Below are 18,857 nucleotides of genomic sequence, written 5' to 3'. Positions count from 1 at the left end.
GAGGACTACAAGTCCCAGAAGGCAAAGCGGCGGCGCGCCTGCGCACCGCTGCCCTCCGAGGTACACCTGGCGACGGTTACCTGGATGCAGAGCTTCAGCGGCTGCGGTCAGCACTGCGCCTGCGCGGAGACCCAGTGCGCTGGAAAAGTTTCAGGAGAAACAACGAAAGTTTTCTCGCCCACATCGGGAGGTGTGCAGAAGAATTCGTTATTCATCAAAACTTTTTTTTTCTCTTTGTTTGCGTCTGAAGTGGAGCTGCAGCTACAGGCGAGGGAGACGCTGTAAGTGGTCCTGAGGTTAAAACTCCCTCCCCCAAGGTCTACGTTGTTACCCCACACCCCTCTCTCTCACCAACATAGTTTATTTTGTGCATTTATTTCTGCAGTTCCTCCTTGCCTTGGTACAGTGAGTATGGGCAGTGAGATTTCCAGCTCTGCCCAACCCCACCCTGCCTCGGCTCTTCAACTGCTGCAACCCTCACCCACCCATGCCCATTGTTACCTCCAGACTGGACTACTCAATTTCCCTACTGCCTGACCATCCAGCTTCCATTCGCCGTAAACTTGAGCTCATCCAGGACTCTGCCCGTGCACCGAGTCCCGTTCACCCCTTATGTTCGCTGATCTGCGCTGGCTCCTGGTGAAGCCATGCCTCGATTTTATAATTCTTATCCTTGTTTTCAAATCCCTCCCTATCTCTGTAACCTCTTCCAGCTCCACAACCCTCCGAGATCTCTGCCTTCCTCTAATTCTGGCCTCTTGAGCATCCCTGATTTTAATCGCTCCACCATTGGCGGCCGTGCCTTCAGCTGCCTGGGCCCCGAGCTCTGGAATTCCCTCCCTAAACCCCTCCGCCTCTCTGCCCCACTCCTCCTTTAAGATGCTCCTTAAAACCTACTTCTTTGACCAAGCTTTTGGTGATCTGCCCTAATATCTCCTTATTTGGCTAGGTGTCAAATTTTGTTTCAATGCTTCTGTGAGGAGCCTTGCGATGTTTAATTACGTTAAAGGCACTGTATGCATAGAAGTTGTTTGGCAATAGAAAGCGTCAGGGACTATTTGACTGGGGGGGGGGTGGGGTGGGCATCGCAGCAGTCAAGCCCTTCAGGGGAAGCCAATAATTAACGATCAAGAGCAGGTTACCCTGGTTGATTTGCCATCCCTCGCCTGGGGGTGAAGGGGTACTGAAGCCAATTTGTAACCGCCACCCCTCTCTCAAAATCACCGCCTGTGGTGGAATCCGTTAACTCCGCATTCTTGGTTTTCATTCCATTTGATTTAGTTTAGAATCTTTAATTTGGAGGTTTCTTTTATTCTATGCCCAGATATGTTGATTAATGATAATAGTACTTCATGACTATGTGGCAATTCCATTGTGTAATGGTGAAGGCTTTCTCAAAATATCCTGGAAAGTTTTAATAGCTTTTGAAAGAGCAAGTCCTGTGTTCTAGAGAATAGTAGTGGCTGGTATTGTGTCTGGAGATCTATAAAATGGTGATTGCGTTCTGTCTGAAGTAACAGCTGTGTTGTATCAAACATGGTGAGACTTGTCCTAGTTTCCAGCCTGGAGTCTGGAATTCAGCCTCGGAGTTTGAGTTGAAGTATAAGGGAAGAAAATTGACTGCTTGGATTTAAATACAATGGCAATGTGTTAATAATTAGGAACGGGATTCCTCCTTTTGGCTTTTGTCACCTTAAGACTCGATTGAGACTCTACCTTGCATAACCTTTACTTATACAAAACTCAGTCACCCAGATTATATTTTGGACTAAGTTGCTGTCGTCAATCCTGTCCTTCTCGCTTCGTATTGGCTCCCAGCACAAGAAATTCAAATTTGTCTAATTCCTAATCCCTCCACGGCCTCTCCCCATCCCTGGCTTTGGCCCGTACTATTTCTGAAACCAGCTCTGCATCGCTTTCCCACACCCTTCGGTTCTTTGTCCTTTCCCTGCATTTCTCTTATCCGCCATCAGTGACTGCAGCTGCCTGAAAGACTTGAGCAGGCTGGGGCTCTTTTTATTCTGCGTACAGTTTTGGTCTCTTTACTGAAGGAGGGATATACTTGCATTGGAGGCAGTTCAGGGAAGGTTCACTGGGCTGATTACTGGGATGAAGGGATTGCCTTTTGAGGAAAGGTTGGGCCGATACTCATTGGAGTTTAGAAGAATGAGAGGGCTGAGTATTTCCAGTACTTTCTGTTTTTATTTCAGATTTCCTGCATCCGCAGCTTTTAAGATTCTGAGGGGCCTTCACGGGGTCGGTTATGAGAGGATGTTTCCCCTTGTGGGGGAATCTAGAACGAAGGGGCATAGTTTCAAAATAAGAGGTTGTCCATTTAAGACGAGAGATGAGGAGGAATTTCTTCTCTGAGGGTTGTGAATCTGTGAAATTTTCGGCCCCAAAGAGCTGTGGAGGCTGGGTTATTGAATATATTCAAGGCTGAGAGACAGATTCTTGAACTACAGGGGATCAAGGGTTACAGGGAACAGGCAGGAAAGTGGAGTTGAGGCCAAGAATGGCAGAGCAAGGTCTAGGGCCCCTATGGCCGATTCCTGCTCCTTTTTCTTACATTCTTCAAAGAGAACCTGAGGGTTTGATAGTAGTGAGCATGTTTCCGCTTGTGGGTGAAACCAAACCTCGGGGCCATAAATATATATAAATCCAATAAGGGATTCAGGGGAAACTCCATTATCCAGAGATGGTGAGAATGGAGAAGGGCCAAGAACCGGAGGACACAGATTTAAAGCAAAGGAAACAGAGGTGTCATGAGGAAAAACCTGTTTATGCAGCGAGTGGTTAAGATCTGGAATGCACTGCCTGAGAGTGCGGTGGAGGCAGATTCATTCTTGGCTTTCAGAAGGGAACTAGAGAAGCAGCTGAAGGGATAACAAAATCTGCAGGGCTACAGGAAAAGGCGGGAGAGTGGGACTAGCTAAATTGCTCTTGAAGAGCCAGCATAGGTTCAACTAGCCAAATGGCCTCCTCCTGTGCTGTAACCATTCTGTGATTCTACATGGAATAGTTGAGGTGAATTTAAGAGGCAGCTGGATAAACACTTGAGGGAGAAAGGAATAGAAGGAGATGCTGATAAGACGCGGAGAAGTAGAGTGGGAGGAGGCTCGTGCGGAGCATAAACACCAGCATGAACCAGTCGGGCCGAATGGCCTGTTTCTGTGCTGTCAATTCGATGTAATAGCCTCTTGACGTCCAACTCTGCACATTTCCACCTTTCTCTGCCTTCAAAAACTTTCTCAAGACAACTTCTTAACCAAGGTTTCAGTAACCTCTTCCCTCTATATCTAAATGTATCTGTAAAACTTCTTGGGGTAAGTTTTTTTTTAAAAACATTAAAGGTGCTATATCAAAGCACATTCTTGCTGTGAGAAGGTAAGTCAGTTTAAGAAAGTAAGAAATAGAAGCAGGATTAGGCCATTCAGCCCCTCGAGTCAGCTCCGCCATTCAGTAAGATCATGGGTGATCTTCCACCAACATCTCCACTTCCCAGCTGCATCCCCATATCCCTTAATTCTCAAAAAATGACCCAAAAATCTATCAATCTCAGTCTTGAATATACGCAACGACTGAACATCCACACTCTCTGGGGTAGAGAATTCCAAAGATTTACAACCTTCCGAGTGAAGAAATTTCTCCTCCTCTCTCGCCAAAGACTTGCAGGTTGATAGGTAAATTGGCCATTGTAAATTGCCCCTAGTGTAGGTAGGTGGTAGGAGAATTGTGGGGATGTGGTAGGGAATATGGGATTAATGTAGGATTAGTATAAATGGGTGGTTGTTGGTCGGCACAGACTCGGTGGGCAGAAGGGCCTGTTTCAGTGCTGTATGAATCTATGAATCTCAGTCCTAATTGGCCGAGCCCTTATCCTGAGACTGTGACCCCTCGTCCTAGACTCTCCGGCCAGGGGGAAAAAACCTCTTAGTATCTACGCTGTCGAGTTCTCTGAGAATGTTAAATGTTTCACTGAGACCACCTCTCGTTGTTGCAAGTTCCACAGTATAACCCAGACAGACTTGACTGGGTTTGTCCTGTAATGGTTTAGGCTTTCAAAATATGGTCACTTGGCATAGTTATTGGAGGCTGGCAGCTGCCTTAGGAACAAGAGGAGACCATTCACAGCCCCTCGAGCCTGTTCCTGCCATTTGGTTAGACCTTGGCTGATCTATAGCTGAGCCCCATTTACCTGCCTTCGATCCTTATGCCTTGACGCTCTTGTCTAATAATAATCTGATTTCAGTCCTGAAAATTTCAGTTGACACCCCTCGCCAGCATCCACAGCCTTTTTGGGCAGAGAATTTCACATTTTCAAAATCCTTGGTATGAAAGTGTGCTTCCTGTATTCTCGCCTGAACAGTCAACCTCTTTTTGTGTTGGACTGCCCTACAGAAAGGGTGAGTGATGAGAAGCTGGCCGTAATTAAGAGATTTTTTTTTTACATTGGACATTGTGGTTGATCACAGTTGCATGAGTTCAGCCTCACCCACTGCGTCGGGGGTAGTGACAAAAGCTATTCATGGTTGCACAAGGACAGTGTTTTTCATCTTAAACCAGCCAGCCAGCTCCCAATTTTACCGATTTGACTAAATACCTTTTGCAAAGCAGCTACAGAAGGATGAGCTTGACAGAACAATGGGCCAGAGACTTGCCTACGTGTGAATCATTCTGATGACCACATTTCTGAAGAAAATACCAGTTGATTGAGTCAGTTATTTGCAAGGTGATAGATTAAGATTCACATGAACTGTCTCTTAAATTCAGCAATTCAGCGAAATAGTTTCTAGTACATGTCATCCTCCTAGCAAAGGAAAAGAATTTTCACATGCACAGGCCTGTCTAAAGGAATATTCATTAGTGTCCTGACATTCATCCTGAGCTCCCCCTCCCCTTTCTGCCTGCATGAATACACTGCATGGTGTGGTACTGAAGAGTGCCGTGTAACAAGGTCCTGGATTTATCCCCTCCCTCTCCCTCTCTCCAATTGCCCAAACAGTTTGCTGACCCAATCGGTGTCTTGCAATCTCTTGCATCCAGTGAGGCAGACAGCATTTGGCTCTGCTGCGCTGCTCCACACAGTCGAATAGCCCACCGACCTGGCTCCAGAGGCTGGGATTCAATTACGGGAAGGCGGCACTCAATAAATAAATGGAGCAATGCTTTGAAGAGAGACGGCGTGCCCAGGTTTTCGGGAATTAATTTGAAGTGGAGTCGCAGTTTTTAATGGAGCAGCCATTTTTGCCTGCACAGCAGCTGGGAGGATCGAGAAGTTGGTCAGTGCAGTCTGCTTGATCGGCACCCCATCCACCACCTTAAACATTTATTCCCTCCGCCACCAGCGCACAGTGGCAGCAGTGTGTACCATCTGCACGATGCATTGCAGCAACTCGCCAAGACTCCTTCAACAGCACCTTCCAAACCCACGATCTCTACCACCTAGAAGGACAAGGGCAGCAGATGCATGGGAACACCACCACCTGCAAGTTCCTCTCCAAGCCACACACCATCCTGACTTGGAACTATATCGCCGTTCCTTCAGTGTTGCTGGGTCAAAATCCTAGAACCCCCTTCCTAACAGCACTGTGGGTGTACCTACACCACATGGACTGCAGCGGTTCAAGAAGGCAGCTCACCACCACCTTCTCAAGGGCAGTTATGGATGGGTGATAAATGCTGGCCTAGCCAACGATACCCACATCCCATGAATGAATTTTTTAAAAATAGCACCACCAGAACTGGACACAATACTCTAATTGAGGCCGAACCAGGTTTTATAGCAGGTTCACCATCAGTTCCGAGAAGTGTCACTGACCCGAAACGTTAACTCTGCTTCTGTTTCCACAGATGCTGCCAGACCTGCTGAGTGGTTCCAGCATTCCTTGTTTTTATTTCACCATAACTTCCTTGCTTCTGTACTCTATGCCTCTATTGATAAAGCCTAGGATTTCGTATGCCATTTAAATGAGACATTTAAGCCGAGGCCTCACATGCCGGTTCTGTAGCTCAGGTGAACGCGGAAGATCCCACAGCACTATGTAAAGACGAGCAGGGGTTCCTTTGATGCCAGAACCCCAGTTCTTATTGTTAACATTCGCGCCACACAAGTACTGGGCAATGACCATCTCCAACAAGAGAGAATCTAACCATCTCCCCTTGATCAACATCCTGGCAGTCACCATTGACCAGGATGGTGTCGAGCTTCTTGAGTGTTGTTGGAGCTGCACCCATCCAGGCAAGTGGAGAGTCACACTCCTGACTTGTGCCTTGTAGATGGTGGACAGGCTTTGGGGAGTCAGGAGGTGAGTTACTCGCCGCTGAATTCCCAGCCTCTGATCTGCTGTTGTAGCCACAGTATTTATGTGGCTGGTTCAGTTCAGTTTCTGGTCAATGGTGACCCCCAGGATGTTGATAGTGGGGGATTCAGTGATGGTAATGCCATTGAACATCAAGGCTTAAATGTCTCCTCTACATGGCATGCGAAATCCTAGACTTTATCAATAGAGGCACAGAGTACAAAAGCAAGGAAGTTATGGTGAATCTTCTATAAAACCTGGTTCGGCCTCAATTAGAGTCCAGTTCTGGGCATTCCTAAAGGTAGGACATTAAGGCATTAGAGAGAGTGGTTCCATGGATAAGGGACTTCAGTTACGTTGATAGGTTGGAGTAACAGAGGCTGTTTAAATAAATATAGAGATACAGCTCTGAAACAGGCCCTTCGAGTCTGTGCTAACCATCAACCACCCATTTATACTAATCCTACATTCCTATCACATCCCCATCTGTCCCTATATTTCCCTACCACCTACCTATACTAGGGGCAATTTATAATGGCTGTGGGAGAAAACTGGAGCACCCAGCGAAAACCCACACAGACACAGGGAGAACTTGCAAACTCCACACAGGCAACACCCAGAATTGAACCCGGGTCACTGGAGCTGTGAGGCTGCGGTGCTAACCACTGCGCCACTGTGTTCTCCTTAGCAAAGAGGGGATTTGATAGAGGTGTTCAAAGTCATGAGGGGTTTGGATAGAGTAGATAGGGAGAAACTATTCCATTGGTGGAAAGGTTGAGAGCCAGAGGACACTGATTTAAGGTGAATGACAAAAGAGCCAGAGACAACATGAAAAAACTTTTTTACGCAGCGAGTGTTTAGGATCTGGAATGCACTGCTTGAGAGTGTGGTGAAGGGAGATTCAATTGTGGCTTTTAACATAGAATTGGATAATATCTGATGAGAAAAAAAATTGAGGCTATGGGGAAAAGGCATGAAAGTGGGATTTGCTGGGTTGTTCATGCAGAGAGCCAGCATAGACACGTTGGGCCGAATGGCCACCTCCTGTGCTGTAATCGTTTTATGATTTTATGAAACATTGGCTCCCTCTGATAAAGCAACACTCCCCTGGTACAGCACGGCAGTGTGACTGTTGACGCCAAAACTTCCTAGCTACGCTTGGCTGATGGCTCTCCTGTACCAGGATCTTGCAACATTTGTACAGAATTCACTTTAGTTTACTCATTGTGAAAAGACAAGTTGTTATTGGCAGAGGGAGAGAGGAACAGAGGCTGATGGCACTTGTGTGCCAGGATTTTGCAATATTTGAACAGAAGGAGGCCATTCAGCCCATTGAGGCCATACTGACTCGCCACAGAGCTATCCAGTCAGCCCCACTCCGCCGCTCGATCCCCATAGCCCTACAAGTGGTCATCCAATTTCCTTTTGAAGTCATTGATCGTCTCCGCTTCCACCATCCTTGTGGGCAGTGAGTTCCAGGTCATTACCACCTGCTGTGTAAAAAAAGGTCTTCCTCATATTCCCCCTGTATCTCTTACCCAAAACCTTCAATCTGTGTCCCCTAGTCCTTGTATCATCAGTTAATGAGAACAGATTTTCCTTGTCTAACTTATCTAAACCTATCATAATCTTGTACATTTCTATTAAATCTCCCCTCAATCTCCTTTGCTCCATGGAGAACAACCCCAGCTTCTCCAACCTAACCTTGTAACTAAAATCCCTCATCCCTGGAACCATTCTGGTAAATCTCCTCTGCACCCTCTCAAAGACCCTCACATCCTTCCTAAAGTGTGGTGACCAGAACTGGACGTAATACTGCAGTTGGGGCCTAACAAGAGCTTTATAAAGGTTCAGCATAACGTCTCTGCTTTTGTACCCATTGCTTCTATTTATGAAGCCCAAGATCCCATATGCTTTACTAACCACTCTCTCAATACATCCTGCCAACTTCAAAAATCGATGCACATGCACCCCCAGGTCCCTCTGTCCCTGTACACTCTTTAGAACTGTGCCATTAATATTGCCTCTTCCTATTCCTTCTGCCAAAATACATCACCTCACACCAGTCGGTATTAAATTCCATCTGCCTCCTGTCTGCCCACTCCACTAGCCTGTCTGTTATTTCGCAGGCGGTTCATATCATCCTTACTGTTTGCCGCACCTCCAAGTTTTCTATGGTTCTAAGTTTAGTGGCATCGACAAATTTTGAGATTCCACTCTGTATTCCAAAATCCATTTATATATAGCAAAAGAAAAGCAGTGGTCCCAGCACTGATCCTTGGGGAGCATCACAGTCTACCATCTTCCAGTCCGAAAAACAACCATTTACTACAACTCGCTGTTTTCTGTCCTTTGACCAATTTTTTTTTATCCAATTGGACACTGACCCTCCTATTCCATGTGCCTCAACTCTAGTTTACTCTTCTGTAGCTTATTCCTTCTGTTAAAAAGGCAAGTTGTTTTTGGCAAAGAGGAACAGAGGCAGATGATATTTCTGTACCAGGATTTTGCAATACGAACAGAATGAACTTGTTTAGTTTAATTATTCTATGGGTTTTTTGCTAGCAACAACTATTTGCCTTTTAACAGAAGGAAAGAGGAACAGAGTCTGGATCAAGGAGATGGGTTTTGATGAAGGTATTGACGGGCCAGTGAATAGATGGACGGTTGAGAAAGGGCGTTCCAAACACTAGCGTGCAGTGGGTTGAAGACCCTAACAATGATTGGGAGAGTGGAGGGTGGAGGAGACACAGGAAAAGAAGGCTATTTTTCAAAAGGGACTTGGATGAATACTTGAAAGGGAAAAATTTGCAGGGCTATGGGGAAAGTGCAGGGGAGTGGGACTAATTGTATATGTCTTTCAAAGAGCCGACACAGGTACGATGAGCCGAATGGCCTCCTTCTGCATAATTCTATGAAGAGTCAGAGGACTGGAGGTGAGATTGGTGAGAGAGGGTAAGGCGAGGCCTCTAAAGGATCTATAAATGAGAATGAGGACTTAAAATTTGCTTTGACCACAGAGCAGGAGTGGATAGGGGAGGTGAGTGGGACTTAATGTGGTGCAGGCAGAAATATTTTGGACAAACTAAATATGGTGTACAGGTATGGTCTTGTACGCACTTAACACTTCCTTTGGCCCGTTCTCAACACGTATTATCTTAATCTTTAACACAAAACACCTGGGTTTCATTTCACAACGAATCTTGAGAACAGTGAACAAGCATCTGCTGCTCGCCCCCTCTTCCAACGCACCTGGTGCTGCACTCTTACTGGACACTCCTACGTGCCCAGTCATTTCACCAGCTCCAGTGACCTGGGAGCACAGGCCAAATGCTCGCATTCCTCTGTCTCATCCCCATCAACCATTGATCAACATAACCTCGGAAGCACTTCATGTGTAATCCACCAGCCAGAGGGATAAGGGTAGCAGATGGTTGGAAACAGCTTCGCCTGCAAGTTCCCCTCTAAGTCGCACAGCATCCTGACTTGGAATGATATTGCCTTCACTGTCACTGAGTCAAAATCTTGGAACTCCCTCCCTAACAGCACTTTGGGTGTATCTACACCACATGGACTGCAGCGGTTCAAGAAGGCCGAGAACGTGACACCATCTGCACTAGATTTTTTAAAAATTCATTCATGGGATGTGGGTGTCATTGTCTAGGCCAGCATTTATTGCCCATCTCTAATTGCCCTTGAGAAGGTGGTGGTGAGCTGCCTTCTTGAACCGCTGCTGTCCATGTGAGGTAGGTACACCCACAGTGCTGTTAGGAAGGGAGTTCCAGGATTTTGACCCAGCGACAGTGAAGGAACGGCGATATAGTTCCAAGTCAGGATGGTGTGTGGCTTGGAGAGGAACTTGCAGGTGTTGGTGTTCCCATGTATTTGCTGCCCTTGTCCTTCTAGTTGGCAGAGGACGCAGGTTTGGAAGGTGCTGTCTAAGGAGCCTTGGTGCGTTGCTGCAGTGCATCTTGTAGATGGTACACACTGCTGCCACTGTCGGTCGGTGGTGGAGGGAGTGAATATTTGTGGATGGGGTGCCAATCAAGCAGGCTGCTTTGTCCTGGATGGCGTCGAGCTTCTTGAGTGTTGTTGGAACTGCACCCATCCAGGCAAGTGGAGAGTATTCCATCACACTCCTGACTTGTGCCTTATGGACATCGGTTGGAGACTTGGGCGGAGAAATGGCAGATGGAGTTTAATTATGACAAATGTGAGGTAATGCATTTTGGAAGGTCTAATGCAGGTGGGAAGTATACAGTAAATGGCAGAACCCTTAGGAGTATTGACAGGCAGAGAGATCTGGGCGTACAGGTCCACAGGTCACTGAAAGTGGCAACGCAGGTGGATAAGGTAATCAAGAAGGCATACGGCATGCTTTCCTTCATCGGTCGGGGCATAGAGTATAAAAATAGGCAAGTCATGCTGCAGCTGTACAGAACTTTAGTTAGGCCACACTTAGAATATTGCGTGCAATTCTGGTCGCCACACTACCAGAAGGACGTGGAGGCTTTGGAGAGGGTACAAAAGAGGTTTACCAGGATGTTGCCTGGTCTGGAGGGCATTAGCTATGAGGAGAGGTTGGATAAACTCGGATTGTTTTCACTGGTACAACGGAGGTGGAGGGGCGACATGATAGAGGTTTACAAAGTTATGAGTGGCATGGACAGAGTGGATAGTCAGAAGCTTCTTCCCAGGGTGGAAGAGTCAGTTACTAGGCGACATAGGTTTAAGGTGAGAGGGGCAAAGTTTAGAGGGGATGTGCGAGGCAAGTTCTTTACACAGAGGGTGGTGAGTGCCTGGAACTTGTTGCCGGGGGAGGTGGTGGAAGCAGGTACCATAGAGACGTTTAAGAGGCATCTTGACAAATACATGAATAGGATGGGAATAGAGGGATACGGTCCCCGGAAGTGCAGAAGGTATTAGTTTAGGCAGGCATCAAGATCGGCGCAGGCTTGGAGGGCCGAATGGCCTGTTTTTGTGCTGTACTGTTCTTTGTTCTTTGACAGGCTTTGGGGAGTCAGGAGGTGAGTTACTCACCTCAGGATTCCTAGCCTCTGACCTGCTCTTGTAGCCACGGTATTTATATGGCTACTCCAGTTCAGTTTCTGGTCAATGGTAGCCCCATGGATGTTGATAGTGGGGGATTCAGCGACGGTAATGCCGTTGAATGTCAAGGGGAGATGGTTAGATTCTCTTTTGTTGGAGATGGTCATTGCCTGGCACTTGTGTGGCACACATGTTACTTGCCACTTATCAGCCCACGCCTGGATATTGTCCAGGTCTTGCTGCATTTCTACACAGACTGCTTCAGTATCTGAGGAGTCACGAATGGTGCTGAACATTGTGCAATCATCAGCGAACATCCCCACTTCTGACCTTATGATTGAAGGAAGGTCATTGATGAAGCAGCTGAAGATGGTTGGGCCTAGGACACTACCCTGAGGAACTCCTGCAGTGATGTCCTGGAGCTCAAATGATTGACCTCCAACAACCACAACCATCTTCCTTTGTGCTAGGTATGACTGCAGCCAGCGGAGGGTTTTCCCCCTGATTCTCATTGACCTCAGTTTTGCTAGGGCTCCTTGATGCTATACTCAGTCAAATGCTGCCTTGATGTCAAGGGCAGTCACTCTCACCTCACCTCTTCAGTTAAGCTCTTTTGTCCGTGTTTGAACCAAGGCTGTAATGAGGTCAGGAGCTGAGTGGCCCTGGCGGAACCCAAACTGAGCGTCACTGAGCAGGTTATTGCTAAGCAAGTGCTGCTTGATGGCACTGTTGATGACACCTTCCATCACTTTACTGATGATTGAGAGTAGGCTGATGGGGCGGTAATTGGCCGGGTTGGACTTGTCCTGCTTTTTGTGTACAGGACATACCTGGGCAATTTTCCACATTGCCGGGTAGATGCCAGTGTTGTAGCTGTACTGGAACAGCTTGGCTAGGGGCGCGGCAAGTTCTGGAGCACAGGTCTTCAGTAGTATTGCCGGAATATTGTCAGGTCCCATAGCTTTTGCAGTATCCAGTGCCTTCAGTCGTTTCTTGATATCACGCGGAGTGAATCGAATTGGCTGAAGTCTGGCATCTGTGATACTGGGGACTTCAGGAGGAGGCCGAGATGGATCATCAACTTGGCATTTCTGGCTGAAGATTGTTGCAAATGCTTCAGCCTTATCTTTCGCACTGATGTGCTGGGCTCCCTCATCATTGAGGATGGGGATATTTGTGGAGGCAGCTCCTCCAGTTAGTTGTTTAATTGTCCACCACCATTCACGGCTGGATGTGGCAGGACTGCAGAGCTTAGATCTCATCCGTTGGTGATGGCATCGCTTAGCTCTGTCTATCGCATGCTGCTTACGTAGTCTGGCATGCAAGTAGTCCTGGGTTGTAGCTTCACCAGGTTGACACCTCATTTTGAAGTATGCCTGGTGCTGCTCCTGGCCTGCCCTCCTACACACTTCATTGAACCAGGATTGGTCTCCTGGCTTGATGGTAAGGGTAGAGTGGGGGATATGCCGGGCCATGAGGTTACAGATTGTGGTTGAGTACAATTCTGCTGCTGCTGATGGCCCACAACGCCTCATGGAGGCCCCGTTTTGCATTGCTAGATCTGTTCGAAATCTATCCCATTTAGCACGGTGATAGTGTCACACAATACGATGGACGGTATCCTCAATGTGAAGGCGGGACTTCGTCTCCACAAGGACTGTGCAGTGGTCACTCCTACCAATACTGTCATGGACAGAAGCATCTGCAGCAGGCAGATTGGTGAGGACGAGGTCAAGTATGTTTTTCCCTCGTGTTGGTTCCCCCACCACCTGCCGTAGACCCAGTCTAGCAGCTATGTCCTTTAGGACTCCGCCAGCTTGGTCAGTAGTGGTGCTACCGAGCCACTCTTGGTGATGGACATTGAAGTCCCCCACCCAGAGTACATTTTGTGCCCTTGCCACCCTCAGTGCTTCCTCCAAGTGGTGTTCAACATGGAGGAGTACTGAGTCATCAGCTGAGGGAGGGCTGTATGTGGTAATCAGTAGGAGGTTACCTTGCCCATGTTTGACCTGTTGCCATGAGACTTCATGGGGTCCGGAGTCGATGTTGAGGACTCCCAGGGCAACTCTCTCCCTACTGTGGACCACTGTCCCGTCACCTCTGCTGGGTCTGTCCTGCCGGTGGGACAGGACATACCCAGGGATGGTGATGGCAGTGTCTGGGACATTGTCTGTAAGGTATGATTCCGTGAGTATGACTATGTCAGGCTGTTGCTTGACTAGTCTGTGGGGACAGCTCTCCCAACTTTGGCACAAACCCCCAGATGTTAGTAAGGAGGACTTTGCAGGGTCGACAGGGCTGGGTTTGCCGTTGTTGTTTCCGGTGCCTAGGTCGATGCCGGGTGGTCCGTCCGGTTTCCTTCCTTTTTATAGACTTTGTAGCGTTTAGGTACAACTGAGTGTCTTGCTAGGCCATTTCAGAGGGCATGTAAGAGTTAACCACATTGCTGTGGGTCTGGAGTCACATGTAGGCCAGACCAGGTAAGGACAGCAGATTTCCTTCCCTAAAGGACATTAGTCAACCAGATGGGTTTTTACAACAATCGACAATGGTTTCATGGCCATCATTAGACTAGCTTTTAATTCCAGATTTATTAATTGAATTCAAATTCCACCTTCTGCTGTGGTGGGATTCAAACCCATGTCCCCAGAGAAATACCCTGGGTCTCTGGGTTACTAGTCCAGTGATAATACCACTACGCCACCGTAGTGGAACATCGAAACCGGAGGAGGCCATTCAGCCCCTCGAGCCCATTCTGCCACTCAATGAGATCATGGCTGATCTGTATCTTAATCCCATTTACCTGCCTTGGTTACGTAATTCCTTAATATCCTTACCTCACAAAAATCTATCAATCTCTTAGCACGTTCCTTTTTCTCTTTCTATTGTCGAGTTTCTTCTCCATGTCTCACCAAGACTGTTGCACCTCCTCTCCTCTCTCTGTTCCTCTCTCTCTCTGTGCCCTCAGTCCATTTAAACTTCTCATGCACCTTCCTGCCTAAAGTTGACCAGACGTTGATGTCACATGTGGCATACCTGGGAAAACAAAAATGAAAACACTCAAAAAAACACACACACACACACACACAAAATCCCTGGTCAATTTCAGTCAGAAACTGTATCAAATGCTGGAGGGAAATGAACAGGACAGTGCATCACAGTGGCTTTCAATTGACTACATCAGAAATCGATAGGGTCGACCTGCAATCTGATTTGGACACAACTCAAACTGGATGAATCAGAGTAAGTGTTCCACTTACACGACCCATCCAGATCCCCCGGACACAGGAGGGGGCTGAACTGCCAAGAGTGGAACTCCTTAACTTAATCTCCTGCTTTCTCTCCATCTTGCCCCAAGGGGGCAAAAGCTGTTGGAAAATAGCCTCTGGGGTGCATTTAGAGGGGCCAATTGCCACAAGGACAGGAGGAGGCCATTCAGCCCTTCCAGCCTGTTCATGACTGATCTGTATCCTAATTCCATCTATCCCAAAACCCTTAATCCCCTTACCCAACAAAAACCTACCAATCGTGGCTTGACATTTTTCTTTAATTGACCCCCAGCCTCAATAGCTTTTTTGGGGGAGAGAGTTCCAGATTTCCACTCCCCTTTGTGTGAGGAAGTGCTTCCTGACATCACCCCTGAACAGCCTGGCTCTAATTTTCAAGTTCTTCCCCCTTACTCTGGACTACCTGACCAGAGGAAATAGTTTCTCTCTATCTACCCTATTGAATCCTTTAATCATCTTGAACAGTTCAATTAAATCACCCCTTAATCTTCTAAGCTCAAGCCTAGTTTAGCAACCTGCCCTCATACTTAAACCCTATTAGCCCAGGTTGGCCCATAAATTTTACTGACTTCCCAAGAACAAATTTAAAAAATGAACACATCACCTTTCCTTCATTCCAGATACTTGCGACTTACATTCAGTTAGCCAGTTCCTACCTCCTTCCCCCTGCCTTGCCCTGGAGGCTTCAACATCAGGGAGTGTTAGTCACACAGTGTGGGCTCTGGACTGAGGAATGGAGGCAGAGATCAGATTACACCTGCGTACAGAGTTTTGGAGGTATTTCACATTAGCTACCTTGAGTTTTGGTGCTGTGGTGTAACTACTGGTGTCGGGATAGTTTCTTGAACATAAACTGGATGTGAAACATTAGTCGTCAGACTTTTGGGAACCCATGAGCTACTGCTGCAGTCATTTCTTGGGATAGTAAAGACACAAGGGGGGTAATTGACCCTCTTAACTGTTCCCTTCTCTCATTCGTATAAACTGATCACTCTTCATTCATCTCGCCAGCTGTTTCCAACCCTGGCAATGTCCAGAGCTGGGGTCATAAATGTTGGACCCTCCCCAATAAATCCAATAAGAAATTCAGGGCAAGCTTTGTTACTTGGGTACGAATGTGCAAGTTGCAAGCACAGGTTGAAGTCAATAGCATGGATGCATTCAAGAATAAATCAACATAAGTGGAAGGTTATGTTGATGAGGTGAGATGAGGTGTGGAGGGTGTAGGAGGAGGCTGATGTGCAGCATAAGTACCAGCATTGAGCAGTTGGGCCGAATGGCCTGTTTCTGTTCTATAGACTCGATGTAACTCTTATATGTAACCGTGTTGTTTTTGCTGCTGCTGGTTTGAAACATGTCTGGCACCAATCCAGGACCAGCCTGGTGATGTTGCATCATCTGCCACTGAACACATTGTGCAATAGGATAAGGCTTGATAGCTGTATGGTTTACTTCTGCTTTCAATGACTGTATGACAGAGAAAATTGGCTTGGACGTGTGGACGAGGGTGTGTGGACTTTCCACTGTAAAATTGGCACAGTGGGCAGCATACCAGTTTGCTGAATCAGGAGATTGTGGTTTCAACTTGAGCACAAAATGCTAGGCGGATACTTCCGGTACTGAGGGAGGACAGCATTGTCACAGGTGTCATTGTTCAGATGAGATGTTAAACTGAGGCCCCGTCTGGCCCCTCGCATAGACATAAAAGATTTGGAAGAAGAGCATTGGGGTTTGCCCCCTTGTCATGGCCCCAGTTTTGATCCCTCAACCAACATTACTAATAAAAAGTACAGATTGTCAGTCATTGTGGGAACTTTCTGTTCGCAAATTGGCTTCTGTGTTTCCTCCATTGTACCAGTGACCAAGTACATTAGCTGTACAATGATTTGGGAGCCCCCTGAGGTTGTAAAAGTCACTGTGTTGGGAATGGTAGCATATTGATAGTTACAGGACTAGTTATCCAGAGGCCTGGACTAATGATCTGCAGACAAGAGTTCAAATCCCACCTCAGTAGCTGGTGGAATTTAAATTCAGTTAATTAAATGGATCTGGATTAAAAAAAGATCGTATCAGTTAAAGCCTGGTTCGGGTGTAAAATTAAAACCCAATGCAGGCCCGACCCAACCACAGCCAGCCAAACCCGACCTGGGCCTGAGTCCTTTCATTTTTTTTCGTGCCCGACCCGAATATCATTTCATCCGTTCCGGCAGCAGGCTCTTCCTGCAGGTGGAGTCGTGGGGAATCATGGGTACTCCTGATCCCGTGACTTCCCGGACGCAGCAGTGTCCAGCCGTGCCCGACCCGAGCCTGAATGCTGGACTCGGAATATAGACGCCACCTGAACCCGACACATGTAGTCAGGTGTGGGTCGGGTAGCCAGGCTTTAGTATGCCTACTGCATTGTCGTAAATACCATCTGGTTCACTAATGTCCTTTAGGGGCGGAAATCTTCCATCCTTACCTGGTCTGGCCTACATTTGATTCCAGACCCACAACAATGTGGTTGGCTCTTAACTGCCCTCTGAAGCAGTCTAGAAAACCACTCCGTTATCAAGAGGCAGCTCACCACCACCTTCTCGAGAGCCTTGTCCGCGACGCCCACATCTCGTGAATGGGTAAAAATGTGTAAATGCAACACTTGCTTTCTTTTTGTTTTGTTTTAGACAGAAATAGTGCTCTTAGATTCTGCCCGCCTAGCTTAATTGTGACTGGAGAGATCATTTCAAGTTGTGCAACACGAGGTCACGCTTTACACTCCTTGTGAGCACTCCCCACTCCGTGTTGGCATTCTTCCATCTACAAAAGATGATGGACGGGCAGCAAACAATCCACTTCAGTGGGGTGTCGTCTCCTGGTGCACCTTTGCTGATGGCTGTGAAGGCCAGTCCTCGAGAGGCAGGTTCCGCACGTGAAGCTGCCAAGTGACGCTGTGAGTTGTTGTTTTTTGACGTTGGCGCCTGTTGCCAAGCTGCTGTAGCAACTGGTCATCGTGGTAGGGCACACCAGTCCACAGGATGTGTCGCCATTTCCCTCTTTCGCCAGCTAATGTCTCCCAGGTGCGATAGTCGACATTTTGGGCCTTCATGTCACACTTGAAGCAGAGCTTTGGGCGCCCCACTGGTCATCTGGCCCCGGCTACCTCACCATACAGAAGGTCCTTGGGTGTGTGACCGTCTTCCATCGTGTCCGATACACTGAAGCCACCTCTGTTTGATTGGGAGGACTGCAGTGTTTGTGATTTTTGTCCTGCCAGGATCTACTCATAACATGCCGCAAATAACGACGATGGAAGTTATTGAGCTTCATTTCCTGGTAGCTGTAAATGGCCCATGTTTCGCAGCCATTCAGCAAGGTGCTGAAAACAGAGGCCTTATAAACCATCAGCTCCCCCAATGAATATTGATGACATCCGCAGGTTGGGTCCTTGGTAGTCTAACACTGGGCCAGGTCCCTATGTAAATAAAGCTCTGCCTTATTGCCTTAATGATGAACCCCACCTTCATTTTCTGCACAAAATCACTAGGTGCTGCATTGGACTGCCGGCTTGGATTGTGGGCTCGGGTCTCTGAATCCACAAGCTTCTGGCTCGGAGGCAAGTGCTGTAGCTGGCACTTCAGGAAGAGGAGGAGGCCATTCAGCCCCTCAATCCTGCTCTGTCATTCAGTCAGATCACAGCTAATCCGCACCTCAGCCCCATTTTCCCACCTTTGCTGCACGTCCCTTGGTGCCTATAATGCGACGGGGATGTCTCTCTCAGTCTTGAAAGCTCCAGTTGATTCCCAGATTTCCAGAGAGTTCCAGATTTCCACTTCTGTGTGTGTGTGTGTGTGTGTGTGTGAGGGGGGGAGGGGGGAATGGAGGGAGTGGGGGAAGATGGTGTTCCTGCTTAAACGACTCTCCTGAATGGCCTGGCTCCAACTTTAAGATTTTGTCCCTGTTGATTTTCCCACCAGAGGAAACAGTTTCTCTGTGTCTATCCCGGCAAATCCGATTTATTATTTGGAACCGCTCAGTCATATCAGACAAAACAGCAAACTTCTTTGTCCAGTGAGTGGTGAGAATGTGGAACTCGCTGCCACAGGGAGTGGTTAAGGTGAACAGTATAGATACATTTAAGGGGAAGCTGGATAAACACACGAGCAAGGAAATAATAGGTTCTGCTGATAGGCTGAGAGGAGGCTCGTGTGGAGCATAAACACCAGCATGGACCAGATGGGCT

General features: G+C 47.5%; 1 protein-coding gene across 2 annotated transcripts in view; it reads left to right on the top strand.

The window, feature by feature from the left end:
* Positions 1–68: 68 nt before the first annotated feature.
* Positions 69–18,857, top strand: part of ppp1r13l (protein phosphatase 1, regulatory subunit 13 like) — a 62,349-nt gene continuing 43,560 nt past the window's right edge. For both annotated transcript variants that reach the window (XM_068019263.1, XM_068019262.1), the window contains exon 1: positions 69–281. In XM_068019263.1, the coding sequence (XP_067875364.1) occupies positions 85–281 (197 nt within the window). In that variant the 5' untranslated portion in view covers positions 69–84. The remainder of the gene's footprint in view (positions 282–18,857) is intronic.

Source organism: Heterodontus francisci, chromosome 40 (genome assembly GCF_036365525.1).
Source record: "Heterodontus francisci isolate sHetFra1 chromosome 40, sHetFra1.hap1, whole genome shotgun sequence".
Classification (NCBI taxonomy): Eukaryota; Metazoa; Chordata; class Chondrichthyes; order Heterodontiformes; family Heterodontidae; genus Heterodontus; species Heterodontus francisci.
This window is presented reverse-complemented; position numbering and strand designations above follow the sequence as displayed.